Source organism: Corythoichthys intestinalis, chromosome 13 (genome assembly GCF_030265065.1).
Source record: "Corythoichthys intestinalis isolate RoL2023-P3 chromosome 13, ASM3026506v1, whole genome shotgun sequence".
Taxonomy (NCBI): Eukaryota; Metazoa; Chordata; class Actinopteri; order Syngnathiformes; family Syngnathidae; genus Corythoichthys; species Corythoichthys intestinalis.
In genome coordinates this window covers 7178707-7194963 of record NC_080407.1, presented here as the reverse complement: position 1 = coordinate 7194963, position 16257 = coordinate 7178707, and the positions used below count along the sequence as shown (strand labels likewise).

At 40.3% G+C, this 16257-nt stretch overlaps 2 protein-coding genes across 2 annotated transcripts in view; both read left to right on the top strand.

Moving 5' to 3' along the window:
- ube2nb (ubiquitin-conjugating enzyme E2Nb) lies at window positions 1-3639 on the top strand. Its single transcript, XM_057855367.1, has 4 exons — window positions 1-144; window positions 2679-2925; window positions 2991-3131; window positions 3221-3639. The coding sequence occupies exons 1-4, from the start codon at window positions 115-117 to the stop codon at window positions 3256-3258; spliced, it is 456 nt and encodes a 151-aa protein (XP_057711350.1). The 5' UTR covers window positions 1-114; the 3' UTR covers window positions 3259-3639.
- A 145-nt stretch (window positions 3640-3784) lies between these two features.
- Window positions 3785-16257, top strand: part of nudt4b (nudix (nucleoside diphosphate linked moiety X)-type motif 4b) — a 37341-nt gene continuing 24868 nt past the window's right edge. Inside the window, exons 1-2 of the mRNA XM_057855366.1 lie at window positions 3785-6169; window positions 6585-6642. Of these exons, the coding sequence (XP_057711349.1) occupies window positions 6135-6169; window positions 6585-6642 (93 nt within the window). The 5' untranslated portion in view covers window positions 3785-6134. The remainder of the gene's footprint in view (window positions 6170-6584; window positions 6643-16257) is intronic.

Genomic DNA, 16257 nt, shown 5'->3' with positions numbered 1-16257 from the left:
GTTCTGCGAAACAGGAAGCGGGCGTGGTTAGCCCCGCCCCGCTAGCTCAGTCCATCCAGCCAGAAGAGAAGGCGACTGTACGGCTAAAAGTATTTTAAAAAACGCTAACACAAGATGGCTGGTTTGCCTCGTAGGATTGTCAAGGTACATTCAAGCGACACGCTATTGAACGTGAATAATAAACGGAATCGTGTGCGGGTCCCGCGGTCTTATTTCAAAGCGAATGAGATTTTTTTTTTTGCAGCTTTCGGAACGCGCAGGCTGACGTTAGCATAGTTAGCTCCGCGGCCAACTTAGCTAGCCTAATGTTTGCCACTTCCGTTCTCATACTAGCCTTCTTCTCAACGGCGATTCTTGTAGTTTTTTTTTTTTTTTAATTGATTTCATTTTTCGTCTTTATTAATTAGTCAGCACTAATAAAATGACCTATTTCTAGTGTAGATATGAATGGGTTTCGTCAGTCGACGCTCTCATGGTAGCTTTACATTAATATCCGCGTAAAATCACGCATTTAAGCGTAATATTTGCCTTCTGGCCAGTTTATTGAGACTGGCTTATTCATTGCAGGGCCTCCCCCCGCCACAGCGTTTAATCAAGTTCAGCAGGATTTAACAGCTAACTGATAAACACCACATCATAACTACTTCCTTGTTATTGTGCGAACGCGCCTTTAATTCAGGCTTTCAAACAGACCTGCGATATCCATTTTTTAAGTGTTGCAGCAAATTTAGAGGCTTTTAGGAGGCGGGGGGTCAAAAATATCTTGGACATCAAAGACAGAACGTCAAAAGATACATTAAATTAACTCATTGTAGTTGTTTTTTCTCAAAGACACATAACTGAACATAGACTTCATAACCTGTTGACATGCCACGGAAAACGGGGCCGATTCGTAGGGGGCCTATTTTCAAAAACTTCAGATATTTACAAAACCAAAGCTGCTACCGACCTAAAACCAAAACGGGCATGTACCTTAGCCATAGATGAGTCTCCATGAACAGCGGCATTAAAAAATTCAAAGTTGTTACCTTATAAAATCCCGATTAATTATTTTTTATATAACACAACTTAAAATGGCTATAAAAGTCTTATATTTTACACTAGATGCACAAAAAATCACCAAATGCAGAGATAATCACCAATATTTTGACCAAAATAGAAACATTTTTTTAATTTACTGCAAGTTTCCAACAGCTAATAAATCACTCAACGCCAGAAACTTAATACTTGAGGAAAACATCGATTATAAATAATATGTAAAAAGATTATTAATAGATTGTAAATACAATCACTACTTATTGTAGAATAGAATAAATAGCCCTTTATTGGCATTCTATATCGTATCACTATATACTGTTAGCGAATGGGACTTGCGGCCGCCTGGCGTAAAAGGAGCTTTCCTGGCGAAAACTCTTGTGAATAAATGCTTAAATCCCCAAATTCTTCGTAGGTATGGATGTAAAACAGTATAGATTCTTGGTTAAAAGCAAAGAAACCGTGCAGTTAGCGTTTATTTTACATATATTGACGAAGTACAATGCTACTATGTTAGCGAATGAGGCTAGCGGCTCCTGGCGTAAAAGCAGCTTTTCTGGCGAAAATTCTTGTGAATAAATGCTTAAATCCCCAAATTCATGGATGAAAAACAGTCTCGATTCTTGGTTAAAAGCAAAGAAACCGTGCAGTTAGCGTTTATTTTGCGTATATTGACGAAGTACAATGCTTAGCGAATGAGGCTAGCGGCCGCCTGGCGTAAAAGGAGCTTTTCTGGCGAAAAATCTTGTGAATAAATGCTTAAATCCCCGAATTCTTCTTAGATATGGATGTAAAACAGTCTCGATTCTTGGTTAAAAGCAAAGAAACCGTGCAGTTAGCGTTTATTTTACGTATATTGACGAAGTACAATGGTTAACGAATGAGGCTAGCGGCCGCCTGGCGTAAAAGGAGCTTTTCTGGCGAAAATTCTTGTGAATAAATGCTTAAATCCCCGAATTCTTCTTAGATATGGATGTAAAACAGTCTCGATTCTTGGTTAAAAGCAAAGAAACTGTGCTGTTAGCGTTTATTTTACATATATTGACGAGGTACATTGCTACTATGTTAGCGAATGAGGCTAGCGGCTGCCTGGCGTAAAAGGAGCTTTTCTGGCAAAAATTCTTGTGAATAATTGCTTAAGTCCACGGATTCTTCATAGATATGGACGTAAAACAGTAGATTTTCTGTTAAAAGCAAAGAAACCGTGCAGTAGCATTTATTTTGCGTAAATATTGCCACCTATGAGGCTAGTCAGTTACAAAAAAAATAGCCGCCTCCATATGTAAACAAAGAACAAAAATCCCTGCAAATAAATGCTTCAATCACGCATGCATGGTACGAAAAATATAATATTTACCTTGAATCCTTGAACCAATCACTCCTGAAACAATCCTTCCTGTTTGTATGCGGTACAGCTTTCGTAGTTAAATCCAATCATAAGTAAATCCAAGCTTATATCCGACATGAGCGTGCGCCGTCTTCAGCTATTATTAAATGAAGCTCGGCCCGCTCTGATAAGGTGTCACGCAAAGAATGATGTAGTGACACGTCAATAGTAATGATGTCTATGGACTGAAAGCATCTCGGAGTTGTGTGACAGAACTTGCAATGACCCGCAAAATTGTGGAATGAAACACCCACAGGAAACACAGCGGCTGATGCAAGAACCCGTACCCGGCATCACGGCGACACCAGATGAAAATAACGCACGCTACTTCCACGTCATCATTGGAGGACCCAAAGACTCTCCGTTTGAAGGAGGCACTTTTAAACTTGAACTATTTCTCCCCGAAGAGTACCCCATGGCAGCCCCCAAAGTGCGATTCATGACCAAAATCTACCACCCGAATGTAGACCGACTGGGAAGAATATGTTTAGACATTTTGAAAGGTGAGTTGATTTACTTTTCCCTTGTTGCGTGATGAAAGATTTGATCCGTTGTGCCCCCCTTTCAGAAAAGTGGTCTCCAGCCCTGCAAATCCGCACAGTGTTGCTATCCATCCAGGCATTATTAAGTGCCCCCAATCCCGACGACCCTCTGGCAAACGACGTCGCCGAGCAGTGGAAAAAGTGCGAAAGCGTCGCCATCAACACAGGTCGGGATTTATCCGTCTAGAACTAGAGCGATTAATCGACTCGAGTACGGTTATTTGCTTAAGTCTCTACAATGATCATTTTCCTGCAGCCAAAGAATGGACCAAGAAGTATGCAATGGCCAACTGATCCTGAATGTGATCCACGACATGCACTCCTTTATTGTCGACGTTTGAATTTGACGGACAAAATAAGATTATAAATCCACATCTCTTTGAAATAAATCTACTGTTGCAGACCTTTGGGACAACTTATATATTTTTTTCCTTTGTAAGATGCGTTCAATGTGTGTTCGCATTTTTCTTTTTCTTTTTTTGCCCCCTCTCGCTTCCTGTTTCTGCCTTTTCACCCCTGTCTTTCCCTTGTGTTGGTATTTAAATGCATGGACAGAGAATGACACACACCTCACGACAGTCTTAAGACAACTAATATGTGTTCATATACATGCAATATGGAAGAAACAGGCGCACACTGGTACGAAGTCATGTATTAAAGCTGTCTTACTTTTACTACATGCATCATTTGTCAATTCATCTGGCTTTTTATGTTGAGTTTAATCTGTGACAAGTGTTGCTGAAAATGTAGGGGTTCTTCAAAGGTGTGTTAAATTTATGTTTGATATATTTTGAAAGCTGAAATTTTCTATTCTGTGAGTCGCTGCAAAAATATGCTTCTGTATATTATGTGTTGTACGGTAGTACAGAACAACCCCAGCATTGTACGAGTTAGCGAGGGTTTTATTAGTCGGTGGAGTTAATTTTAACAAATTCCGTGTAATTTGTTAGTTTCAGGGCTCCGGAGTGGCTAACTTGGCATGACAATAAAAAAACAACATGCAGTGCATCACAAAAGTGAGTACACCCCTCGCATTTCTGCAGTTATTTAAGTATATCTGTTCATTGGACAACACTGACAAAATGACACTTTGACACAATGAAAAGTAGTCTCTATTAAGATTATAGAATAAATTTATTTTCCCCTCAACATAACTCAAAATAGCCATTTATATCTACACTCCTGGCCACAAAAGTGAGTACACCCCTGAGAAACTACATCCCTAAATGTCCAAATTGAGTACTGCTTGTCATTTTCCCTTCAATATGTCGTGACTTGTTACAGGAGTGCTGTCAGCATTGCTGCAGAGATTGAAGAGGTGGTGGGTCAGCCTGTTAGTGTTCAAACCATTCGCCGCACTCTACATCAAACTGGCGTGGCTGTCACCCTCGGAGGAAGCCTCTTCTTAAGATGTTACACAAGAAAGCCCGCCCGTCTCATCAGACCATAGGACGTGGTCCCAGTAATCCATGTGCTTTGTTAACGTGTCTTCAGCAAACTGTTTGCGGGCTTTCTTTAGTACCGTCTTAAAAGAGGCTTCCACCTGGGGTGACAGCCATGCACACCAATTTGATGTAGAGTGAGGTGTATGGTCTAAGCACTAACAGGCTGACCCCATGAAAAGATATACTTAAATATTGTATTGCCTTGTCCATCTTCTTGTAGCGCAACAATACGTCTTTTAAGATTCTCAGAGAGTTCTTTGCCATGTGGTGCCATGTTGGAACTTTCAGTGACCATTATGAGAGTGTGTGAAAGCTGCACTACAAGTTTGAACCCACCTGCTCCCTATGCACATCTGGACCTAGTAACACGAGTCACATCACATTTTGGAGGGCAAATGACAGGCAGTACTCAGTTTGGACATTTAGGAATGTACGTAGTTTCTAAGGAGCGTACTCACTTTTGTTGCCAGGGATATTAATGGCTATATTTTGAGGGAAAATAAATGAACTCTAATATATAAGCTGTACACAGACTACTTTTCATTGTGTCAAAGTGTTATTTTGTCAGTGTTGTCCCATGAAAAATTACACTGAAATATCTGCAGAAATGCAAGGGGTGTGCTCACTTTTGTGATACACTGTATGCACACATGAAAATCATCGATGACCCATGCAATCAATAGTGTTGACTATGTTTTCAGGATAATGTTATTAAAACAATTGCATGTCAATAATTGCAGTATGAACAGCAAGATTTGTAATCCATAAACTCAGCAGAGGAGCAGGGCGGAGTGATATCACCAGTGTTGTCAATCTGAGACATCAGAGAAGGCTACTGCTTTAAGATGGCGGCTGTTTACTAACACCGGCGAGTGTATCATTTCACATTTACTTCTCTAAACGTTTGCTAACGCCGCCGCGTCTGTCATTTCGCATCTAGTTCTATATGTATATGATATGTAGTGTAGCATCAAGTGGGCGTAGATCGTAGGCTGTCGGCTGCAGTCAGGTAATGTTGGCGCCACCTAGCCTAGCATCACATTTGCAACGGTGTCACAACTCCACTCCTGCTCTTCTCTCTCTCTCTGTCTCTCAGACTTTTCTTGCGTCATTCAACCTACATAGTAACTCACGCTTACATCCTCAGTAACGGTAACGGCGTTGCAAAGATGAGAAAGGTAATTAATTAGATTACTCACTACTGAAAAAAAAACCCGTTATTAACATTAGATATCACATCGTTTTTTTGCACCGCTGATTTTTTATGTCGTAGCCAGCAGTGAGTAACCAATTTATATTGTTCCTCATTCTTCATAGGGAATTTGTGGAAACTTTCCTTTGCCCATTTCTTCTGTCTGTTTCCACAGCCTTTAAATGGACATTTTGCCATGTTGCTGGCTGTCAGTTAACTCAGCAGACTGATGCTGCATTTGGGGAAGGTGGGAAGTCAGAGTTTCCAAGCTGGAAAAACATAATTGGAATGCCTCCACTATTTGATCGCTTACGAGAAAGCTGGTTTGCTGGAGGTCAAAATGTCTTTTGATGGCCAAAATATAAAAACAACTTGTTGCGATCAGCCATCTTTGATGTTTGTATTCGCTTGAAACGCTTTGAGGTCGCAACTAGTTTCCTTCCGAGCGGGATAAGTCCCACTTCCCACCTTCCTTGAATGCAGCGCGAGTGTTTTTTGTTACATTGTTTTGGCCGCAGAGGTGTTTTGGAACAATGATCTGCATTTTGAATTTATTTGACTATGTTGGGTATGTTCGTTGATCTGTATCGTTTATTATTGACATGCTAAGTTGGCCCCACTGTCTTGCGTTAGCTTAGCCACTCCGGAGCCCTGAAACTAAGAAATAACTTACAAACTGCACGGAATTTGTTTAAATCAAGTCCAGCAACTAATCAAAACCCCGCTAACTCGAAGGTTATGCCTAATGTAAAAAATTCTGAACTTCGGTTTTAATCACCCATTTTGTGTCCGAATTCAAATTTAACTGCCGGAATCTACAGTATAACACCTGGTGATTGTTAAATAAGCAGAAATGTCAAATTTAACTCAAACGAATCATTTATTTAGTCATATGCACCCACGCAAAATGGTCATTAAATAAATTGGCGTTAATCTAGTGTGACTCCGTATGTCCATAATTTTTTCCCTCTGCTATCCCACAGACCCCCACAAGGTAGCGCCAAAAGCAAGGACTCCCGAATACCGGACTATAATTTGGAGGTACAATTTGACACTGATGTGAACTTTAATGGTTCTGTGAACCAATTAATGGAAAGTACCAAATCTTTTCATTCTCCTTCACTACCTATGTTGTTCCCATGTAAGCTTTCACGGTAATTTATAAGTGTAACACCCATCCATTGTTTGCGTTATTACAGGAAACAATGAGAAAACTTCTCACAAATGATTAACGTTGTCCCTCAACTATGGCCTTGTTTGTGATATAGGTTTATCCAAACTGAGGTCTCGGTGTAAATCTCACCGTTGACGAGCATCCTAAACATAGTTGACCTGGATCTTGTCTCAGTGGCCTGCCAAAGGGGAACGTGACGACATTCTGTGCTGATGGGCGATGACAAGCTCTCGTTTTAGGCTGGCACCAGCGTTTTTGACATCTGACACTCACAGTGTATTGGACTCACAACTTTGAAGAAATTGGGCTAGTGAATGAAATTTCTAAATCTTCAATCAGGTGAACTTTGAGTCACCTCAAAAAGTCTGAATTCTGGCTGCCCCTTAGACTTCATAATGTATTGACTGCTCAGATCGGTCATGCACTGCACCACACACGCACGCAGCGATCTAACGCCAGATTTCTGTTGAAAAAGTAAGAAAGCTGTACTGCATACAAACAGGAAGGGTTGTCTCAGGAGTGATTTGTCCGAGGATTCAAGGTAATTATTATATTTTTCGTACCATGCATGCATTTTGAAAAAAATCAATGGGAGAAATTAGCGGCTACTGCATTGGCATCATAGTTCGCAAAATTTACGTCAAATAAATACTAACTGCACGTTTTTTTTTTTTGTTTTGTTTTGTTTTTTTTGCTTTTAGCTAAGAATCAAGACTGTTTTATGTCTATATCTATAAAGAATTCTGGGATTTAAGCGTTTATTTTAAAAAAATTTCACCGGAAAATCTCTGTTTACATCAGGCGGCTGCTGGCTACATTCACTAACCGACTAGCATTGTACTTCGACATATTTACATAAAATAAACGCTAACTGGAGATTTTTTGCTATTAACCAAGACTCGAGACTGTTTTACCTCCATATCTATAAATAATTTGGGGATTTAAGCATTTTTTTTACAAGAATTTTCAACGCTAAAGCTCTTTACATCAGGCGGCCGCTAGCTACATTCACTAACAGACGAGTATTGTACTTAGACATATTTACGTAAAATAAACGCTAACTGCACGGATTTTTTGCTTTTAACCAAGAATCGAGACAGTTTTATGTCCATATCTACAAAAAATTCAGAGATTTAAGCATTTATTCACAAGAATTTTCAATGCAAAAGCTCTTTTTACATCAGGTGGCCTCTAGCTACATTCACTAACAGACTAGCATTGTACTTCGACATATTTACGTAAAATAAACGCTAACTGCACGGATTTTTTGCTTTTAACCAAGAATCGAGACTGTTTTACGTCCATATCTTGAAAGAATTTGGGGATATAAGGAATGACTCAGAATTTTCAACAAAAATAGCTCTTTGTGTTTTCACTCGCTCTGCTTTGACAGAGATAGGCCCCCTATTTATCGGCCTTGTGCCCCGTCAATATATTATGACGTCTGTGCTAAAGTATTGTAATATAAAAGTGATTTGGGAAAAAAAGTAATGAAAAAAAATCTGAGATATCCAAGGACCGATCTACACCTGAGGCATACTAGACTACCCGACCCGAATTTTATTTCACAGATTTTTTTTTTATGTCAGTGTCCCCTGACGTGGAACCTCGTTTTTTGTTTTTTTTAATAAAGGGACTTTCACCCTGAAGCCACCTTGTTGCATTACCGTTATGCACATAATGCAAACAATGATCCAAATGAGGGACGGCTAGCTTGACTTTGTTGTTCCCTGTGGAGGCTGGCCTGACCGCAGCAGTTTCGCAGGTTAGCAAGTTCACACCGGTTAATGTTATGCTAACTCTGATGCGGGTCTGACTTTCATTCGCAAAATCAGCGGTGTTTCCCCACACCTCCGGAACATTGACGTCTTTTTACATTATTTACAGTGGCCCCGCGCCCCGTGTCCCATCAATACATTATGAAGTCTATGGGCTGCCATTAATGACGATAAACAAAATTTCTTGTTTTTTTTTACGAACCACCACAACACATGTTGTGTTAATGTCCTGTTTCCAAAACATAGAACAAATGTGAAGGAGGAGAGCATGCTTTTAGTCAATGTTGACATCTCAAGAGCACACAAAATGTCACTGCAAATAACGACTGGCGCAAATGTGTCGTCACTCTGCGGCAGAGCACCACAATAACAAAATGGAATCCTTTTTGAACACCTAGTCACCGGAATTCCAGGCACATTTTCAAGCCCCCTCCTCTTCCCTCACCTCCATCCATGCGTTGCCTGTTTTCAAGGCTTTTTTCTCCCCTCCCTGCCCCTTACATAACAGCTCATTCATAAATCAGCACCACACCTCAGCGAGGGATGAGGCAGAGACAAAATGCCTTCACAGGGAGCTTTTTTGCTGCAGCGTGTGAATACTGATGAGAGGTCAAGTCATGTCACGGGGAAACGCGCTGAAAATAGTGCAAACATCGTACTTCTCGCCGACTGCTACATTCTGCATCTCAATGCGGCATTCGCGGCAGTTTTATGTAATCCAGACAAGACCTGCTGGAAATCAGGTGTGCCAGTGTTGCCATCCCGTCTGAGGCCTCCGAGTTCATAGAGGTGATGGATATATAGCCGAGCTAATTAGATGGGGATTTCACTCGTAATCCGAGTGGATCATGGCAGCGTAATGAGATTAAAACTGCTGTGTGAATGTGACAATGATGTGTGGGCGTCACCGCCAGTTGTTGAGAGAACGTCCCGGCTCCTCCAGAAACAAGATCCAGCTATTCCCGCCACGCTTAGGCTCAAAGACATGGCCTTCCATAGCTTTACAGGAAGACAACAACAACAAAATTAAACAGCAAAACCCTAACTGGAGGTGAGAGCACACAAGAGCAGAATTAAAGACGCCATGATTTTAATGAGATATCATCGTGTACTTACCTAGTTTCGATCCAAAAACTCCATGGAGCATGTATCATCGAGTGCCAAGACACAGATGAGAATAGCCACAGACATATTTTTGGGGGATTTTATGTGTGAAACATGGTAATATAACAAGGGTCGAGATGTAGAAATCGCAGACATCAGGGAGTGGTCGAGAGGTTTTATTTTCGTATATTTACCCTTTTAAACATTTTTTTCCCAATTTTTCTTTGTTGTGATCGATTATTTATCATCCAACATATTAGGGAAACTGCGACTGTGACAAAAAAAAAAAAACAATTAATCGATAGTTATGAGGTAGATATCCATGACTTTTTTACAGATGCTATTTTTTTTCATTGTGGCGTCATTCGTTTAAAAGTTTAAAATATGCGAGTGAATATTTTTTTTAAAAACGAAATATTAGACATCAATTAATGATTCTAAGCTAAAATGACAGACATTTTGAATGAGAAATATAATTACTTACATTCTTTTTATGGCTGGGTTGAAACAAAAGCGTTTGCGCGACGTCTGTAAATGGGAGTTTCCAGGGTAAAACGGACAAATTGAAAATTGTTTGGGGGCTTAATGCGCCATGAATCTTCTATTGCAGAATACAGACATATTGTTCTATCAAACACAACAGTTGTTTTGCCTTCAAATACAGCAGTTTATTTTAAAAAGGGAGTGCAGGAGCAGAAACTGCTTTTTCAGTCTTGTCTGTGTTTTCCGCCATATTCTTATACAGTGTATCACAAAAGTGAGTACACCCCTTGCATTTCTGCAGATATTGAAGTATATCTTTTCATGGGACAGCACTGACAAAATGACACTTTGACACAAAAGTAGTCTGTGTGCAGCTTATAAAATAGAGTTAATTTATTTTCCCCTCAAAATAACTCAAAATGTAGCCATTAATATCTTGACACCTGGCAACAAAAGTGAGTACATCCCTTAGTGAAAGTTGTCAATATTAACATACAACATGTCAACTGTCAATATTTTGTGTGGCCACCACTATTATCCAGATCTGCATTTTCTCTCCTGGGCATGGAGTTGACCAGAGCTTCACAGGTTGCCACTGGAATGCTCTTCCACTCCTCCATGACGACGTTGTGGCACTGCCGGACATTTGACACTTTGCACACCTCCACCTTCCACTTGAGGATCCCCCAAAGTTGTTCTATTGGGTTCAAGTCTGAAGACATGCATGGCCAGTCCATCACCTTTACCCTCAGCCTCTTCAGTAAGGCAGTGGTCATCTTGGAGTTGTGTTTGGGGTCATTGTCATGCTGGAACACTGCCCTGCGACCCAGTTTCTGGAGGGAGGGGATCATGCTCTGCTGCAGTATTTCACAGTACATGTTGGAGTTCATGTTTCCCTCAATGGAATGTAACTCTCCAACACCTGCAGCACTCATGCAGCCCCAGACCATGACATTCCATCCGCCATGCTTGACTGTAGGCATGACACACTTATCTTTGTACTCCTCACCTGGTCGCCGCCATACATGCTCGAGACCATCGGAACCAAACAAATCAATCTTCATCTCTTAAGACCATGGTTCCAGTAATCCATGTGCTTTGTTGACATGTCGTCAGCAAACTGTATGCGGGCTTTCTTGTGTACCGTCTTCAGAAGAGGCTTCCTCCTGGGGTGACAGCCATGCAGACCAATTTGATGTAGAGTGCGGCGTATGGTCTGAGCACTAACAGCCTGACCCTCCACGTCTTCTAACACTTCAGCAATGCTGACAGCACTCCTGCGAAGATCTTTCAAAGAAAGCATTGGATGTGACGCTCAGCACGTGCGCTCAGCTTCTTTGGACGACCAACCCAAGGCCTGTTCTGAGTGGACCCTGCTCTTTTAAAACGCTGGATGATCTTAGCCACTGTGCTGCAGCTCAGTTTCAGGGTGTTGGCCATCTTCATGTAGCGCAACAATACGTCTTTTAAGATCCTCAGAGAGTTCTTTGCCATGTGGTGCCATGTTAGAACTTTCAGTGACCAGTATGAGAGAGTGTGAGAGCTACACTACAAATTTGAACACACCTGCTCCCTATGCACACCTGGACCAAGTAACACTAACGAGTTACATGACATTTTGGAGGGAAAATGACAAGCAGTACTCAATTTGGACATTTAGGGATGTAGTTTCTAAGGGGTGAACTCACTTTTGTTGCCAGGGGTTTGGATATTAATGGCTATATTTTAAGTTATTTTGAGGGGAAAATAAATTACTGTATTATATAAGCTGCACACAGAGTACTTTTCATTGTGTCAAAGTGTTATTTTGTTAATGTTGTCCCATGAAAAGATATACTTAAATATATGCAGAAGTGTGAGGGGTGTACTCACTTTTGTGATACACTGTAGCTTTGCCTTAACTCATTAGCTGCCTTTGACAGCAATAATTGTCCCATCCATTTGAACTGGGAGAGGTTGGCAGGGAATGATCAACTATGGCAGCCATTAAGTTAGAGAATGAGGGTAACAGAATTTGTCCCTTTAACAGTTTTACAGTACAAATTCGGCAACAATGGGGAAAAAAAACCCTGAATTATCAACACTACCATGCAGGAATATAAACGTTTTATATTCGATGCTATTTTGACGTGCATCCCAGTTGTTTTGATGGTTGCAAAATTACAGTTCCCTGTTAGAACAAGTAAGAACACACAAGAGCAGGATGAAAAAAACATGTCAACAAGACATACTTGTGGGGGCGTACAGAGTGAGTTTAAGAGGATTAGAAAGCTACAATTGACCGGATCAGACTGTGTGCACAAACCCGACATGCTACGTTTGTGCTATTTTCATAAAAACTGAAGTCTTTTCTCTGCCTGTGTTGCATACATTCCCTGTATCTTTGACAGCATTATCTTTACAAACAATCTCACACTGTGGCCCACTTTTGGTCAATCTGTCTCCTAGTGTTATCTCAACTTTTATGATGTGGATGCTCCTCGGCCAACAGGCGAAAGGTTAGCTTTCGGGTTATCACGCAACTTAACACATTTTGACAATCCACTCACAAGAAGGGATTGTCCAAATGTTCATTATCAGCCCAGATGCAAGTGTACAGTAGTTAATGAGTGCAGCATTTGTATTGTTCAATCAAGCGCTATCACCTAACTTCTGACTCCGTGCTCAACGTGGGAGTATCGTGTGTGTGACATGTTTAACTTTTTATGCGTTTAGTCAGCGGGAGCAGCTTTTAGGAGCGGTGCCTGTTTGCTTGCGCCACTTACATGAGAGGCACTGATCTCATCAATGTCATTTAATGCGGACCGAATAGCACAAGACAACTGTCAGCTTTTGTTTTGTCGGGTGACTAAGGAGCTGTACTTATTTTATGAGTCAGTCGGACTCAATGTCTTGTCGCATTTAGGTGTGATCGGCACACATCACAAGCAGAAAATAAAAGCATTGATATATGTTTTACATTAGAGAACAAATACTTTTTAATTCCTAGGCCTATTACTGTCACTGTAATTGGATCATTTCTGGCAGAACACGTGATGATCTCATTGTATGAAATTCCAGGGTCAAACCAGAAATAATAAAACGATCATTACTGTGTTTGAATCCAAAGATAAAAAATTATTTAATATTATAATTAGGGTTGTTCCGATCATGTTTTTTTGCTCCCGATCCAATCCCAATCGTTTTAGTTTGAGTATCTGCCGATATTTCCCATTCCGATTGCTTTTTTTTGCTCCCGATTCAATTCCAATCATTCCCGATAATTTTCCCCGATCATATACATTTTGGCAAAGCATTAAGAAAAAAATGAATAAAACTCGGACGAATATATACATTCAACATACAGTACATAAGTACTGTATTTGTTTATTATGACAATAAATCCTCAAGATGGCATTTACATTATTAACATTCTTTCTGTGAGAGGGATCCACGGATAGAAAGACTTGTGACTTTGTATATTGTGACTAAATATTGCCATCGAGTGTATTTGTTGAGCTTTCAGTAAATGATACTGTAGCCATGCCCCAATGCATGATGGGAATCGGAACCATGACTGTGCGTAGTGCTACCAATTGATATATCTTCTCTGCGTTGGGAAATAAAATAAGGTGTTAAGAAAAAGACCAATTGCTACCTTGCTTCCCCACATTGCTTCCCATGATATTTCTATTCATAGGGAGAGGGATTGTAAGGCTTTAGCCAATTAAAAAAAGGCTCCAAAGGCTACCAACATTCACTCTACTCATATTACGCTGCATATTATCTCTCTATAAAGGTAAAATGACGCCATTACAGATTGAGCGCGACAATGTGTGAGTGGGTCGTGCAACGAACGCATTAATTGCGTTACATTTTTAAACAAACTTATTACCGCCGTTATTGGGATAAATTTGATAACCCTAACTTAAGCCTAAACTAAAGACTCTGGATGAGAGTAACATATTATGTCTGTAACGTTAAATACATTTACAGAACGATTTAATTAAACATTTATTTTTAAAAAGACAGGGCCGATATTTCTTGGGCGATTCCGATACTTTGAAAATGACGTGATCGACATCTCTAATTATAATATTAAATCTATATATATTACTAGGGAAATTTCATATTCATAAATCTAAATTTCAAAAAGTAAATCCAAACGTAAACATTTTTTGGGCTGAATTTGAATCATATTTCACATCACTTAAATATGATACAAAATAATAAATGCAAGTCTACTATAGAAGCTCATGCAAAATTGTTTAGCATATAATTAGTTTTCTCTTGAATTATTATTTTTATTTATTTATTTTTTGTACAGTGCCCTCCATAATTATTGGCACCCCCAGTTAAGATGTGTTTTTTAGCTTCTAATATTTTTTTTTTTATTCAAATAATATGGGATCTTAATGGGAAAAAAAAAAAGAAAAACCCAACCTTCAATACAAGTGCATTTATTCAGTGGGGAAAAAATCCCACATAAAGAAATAATTATTTGACATTAAATAATGTGTGTCACAATTATTAGCACCCCTGGTGTTAATACTTTGTACAACCCCCTTTTGCCAACAAAACAAGGTCTGGGGACTGAGATGACCATGGGAGGAGCTTGATTTTGTGTCTGGTGAACCATTTCTGTGTAGATATGGCCATATGTTTAGGGTCATTGTCTTGCTGAAAGACCCAGTGACGACCCATCTTCAGCTTTCGGGCAGAGGGGAACAGATTTTGATTTAAAATGTCCTGGTATTTCAAAGCATTCATGATGCCATGCACCCTAACAAGGTTCCCAGGGCCTTTGGAAACGAAACAGCCCCACAGCATCACTGACCCACGCCCCATCTGAAGATTGAGCTTTTTGGAACCAAACACTCTAAATGGGTCTGGCGTGCCACGAAAGATGCGCATGCTGAAAAGCACCTCATACCCACTGTGAAGTATGGGGGTGGGTCAGTCTTTTCAGATGACTAAAAATGTCACTGACTGTTGAGAGTTTGGCACTCTTGCTTCTCTCCCAAGGAGTGGCCAAGAAGAGTTCAGCGCAGAATACTCAGAGAGCTAAAAAAAAAAAAAAGAACCCTGTAGCAGTGGTTCTTAATCTGGGTTCGAGCGAAGCCAAAGGATTCGGTTAGTAAGAACTCACTGACATCAACACCTCATCCCCACCGGGAAGCATGGTGGAGGGACCATCAGGATTTGGGAATGTTTTGCTGCCTCAGGGCCTGGAGAACTTGCAATCAATAATGGAAAAATGAAATATAAAGTTTATCAGGATGTTTTGCAGGAAAACCCGAGGCCGTCTGTCAGACAGTTGAAGCTAAAAAGAGGATGGATGCTGCAAAATATACATTCCGTAATGGCCAAGTCAAAGTCCAGACTTGAACCCCATTGAGATGCTGTGGCATGACCTAAAGACACATTCATGCAAAACATCCCAGGAATCTGATTGAACTACAACAGTTTTGTAGAGAAGAATGGGCCAAGATTAGTCCTGATCGATGTGCCAGACTGATGTGCAGCTACAGGAAGCGTCTGGTTGAAATTATTGCTGCCAAAGGTAGGGCCACAAAATATAGAATGCGGTGGTTTACTTACTTATTTCCCCCCCTTCTGTCATTGTTTGCATGCTATCCTCATTAAAATATGAAAACTTATCAATGCAGACACTGTTTTTTCCTGTGTGTGATTTTGACAAAGACCACGTTTGATGGTGATTTATGCAGAAATGTGAGACATTCCAAAAGGTTCAGATACTTTTTCATACCACTGTACTAGATTTTTCCAGCAGATCAAAGCTGCCATGATGTCATGGAATTGCTCAAAGATCATAGTTCTTATATATATGGCATTCAATTAGAAAGAGGGTTTGGTATTGTTATTTATTTATATAATTTTTAATGATGCATTAGTCATTATGTGCATCTGCATTTCAATGTTTGTCGCCTCGTCTTCGATTGTAATGATTTGACAGGGGATTGCTACGGTTGCTGTTTTATGGGCATTTTGCCAGTAGACTGCTGATGGATCACGGCGTTGTGAAGGCGTCCAATCAGATTGCGCTAAGTAGACGTGTAGGGCCGCCTACTCGTCCAATGAGAATCGTCTCTACTCCACTGGGCGTGTCTGTATATG

Coding starts and splice junctions, on each gene's coding strand:
- ube2nb (XM_057855367.1), top strand. CDS start 115: ATGGCTGGTTTGCCTCGTAGGATTGTCAAG. Junction 2,926..2,990: donor ATGTTTAGACATTTTGAAAG/GTGAGTTGATTT, acceptor CCCCCCTTTCAG/AAAAGTGGTCTCCAGCCCTG. Junction 3,132..3,220: donor AAGCGTCGCCATCAACACAG/GTCGGGATTTAT, acceptor ATTTTCCTGCAG/CCAAAGAATGGACCAAGAAG.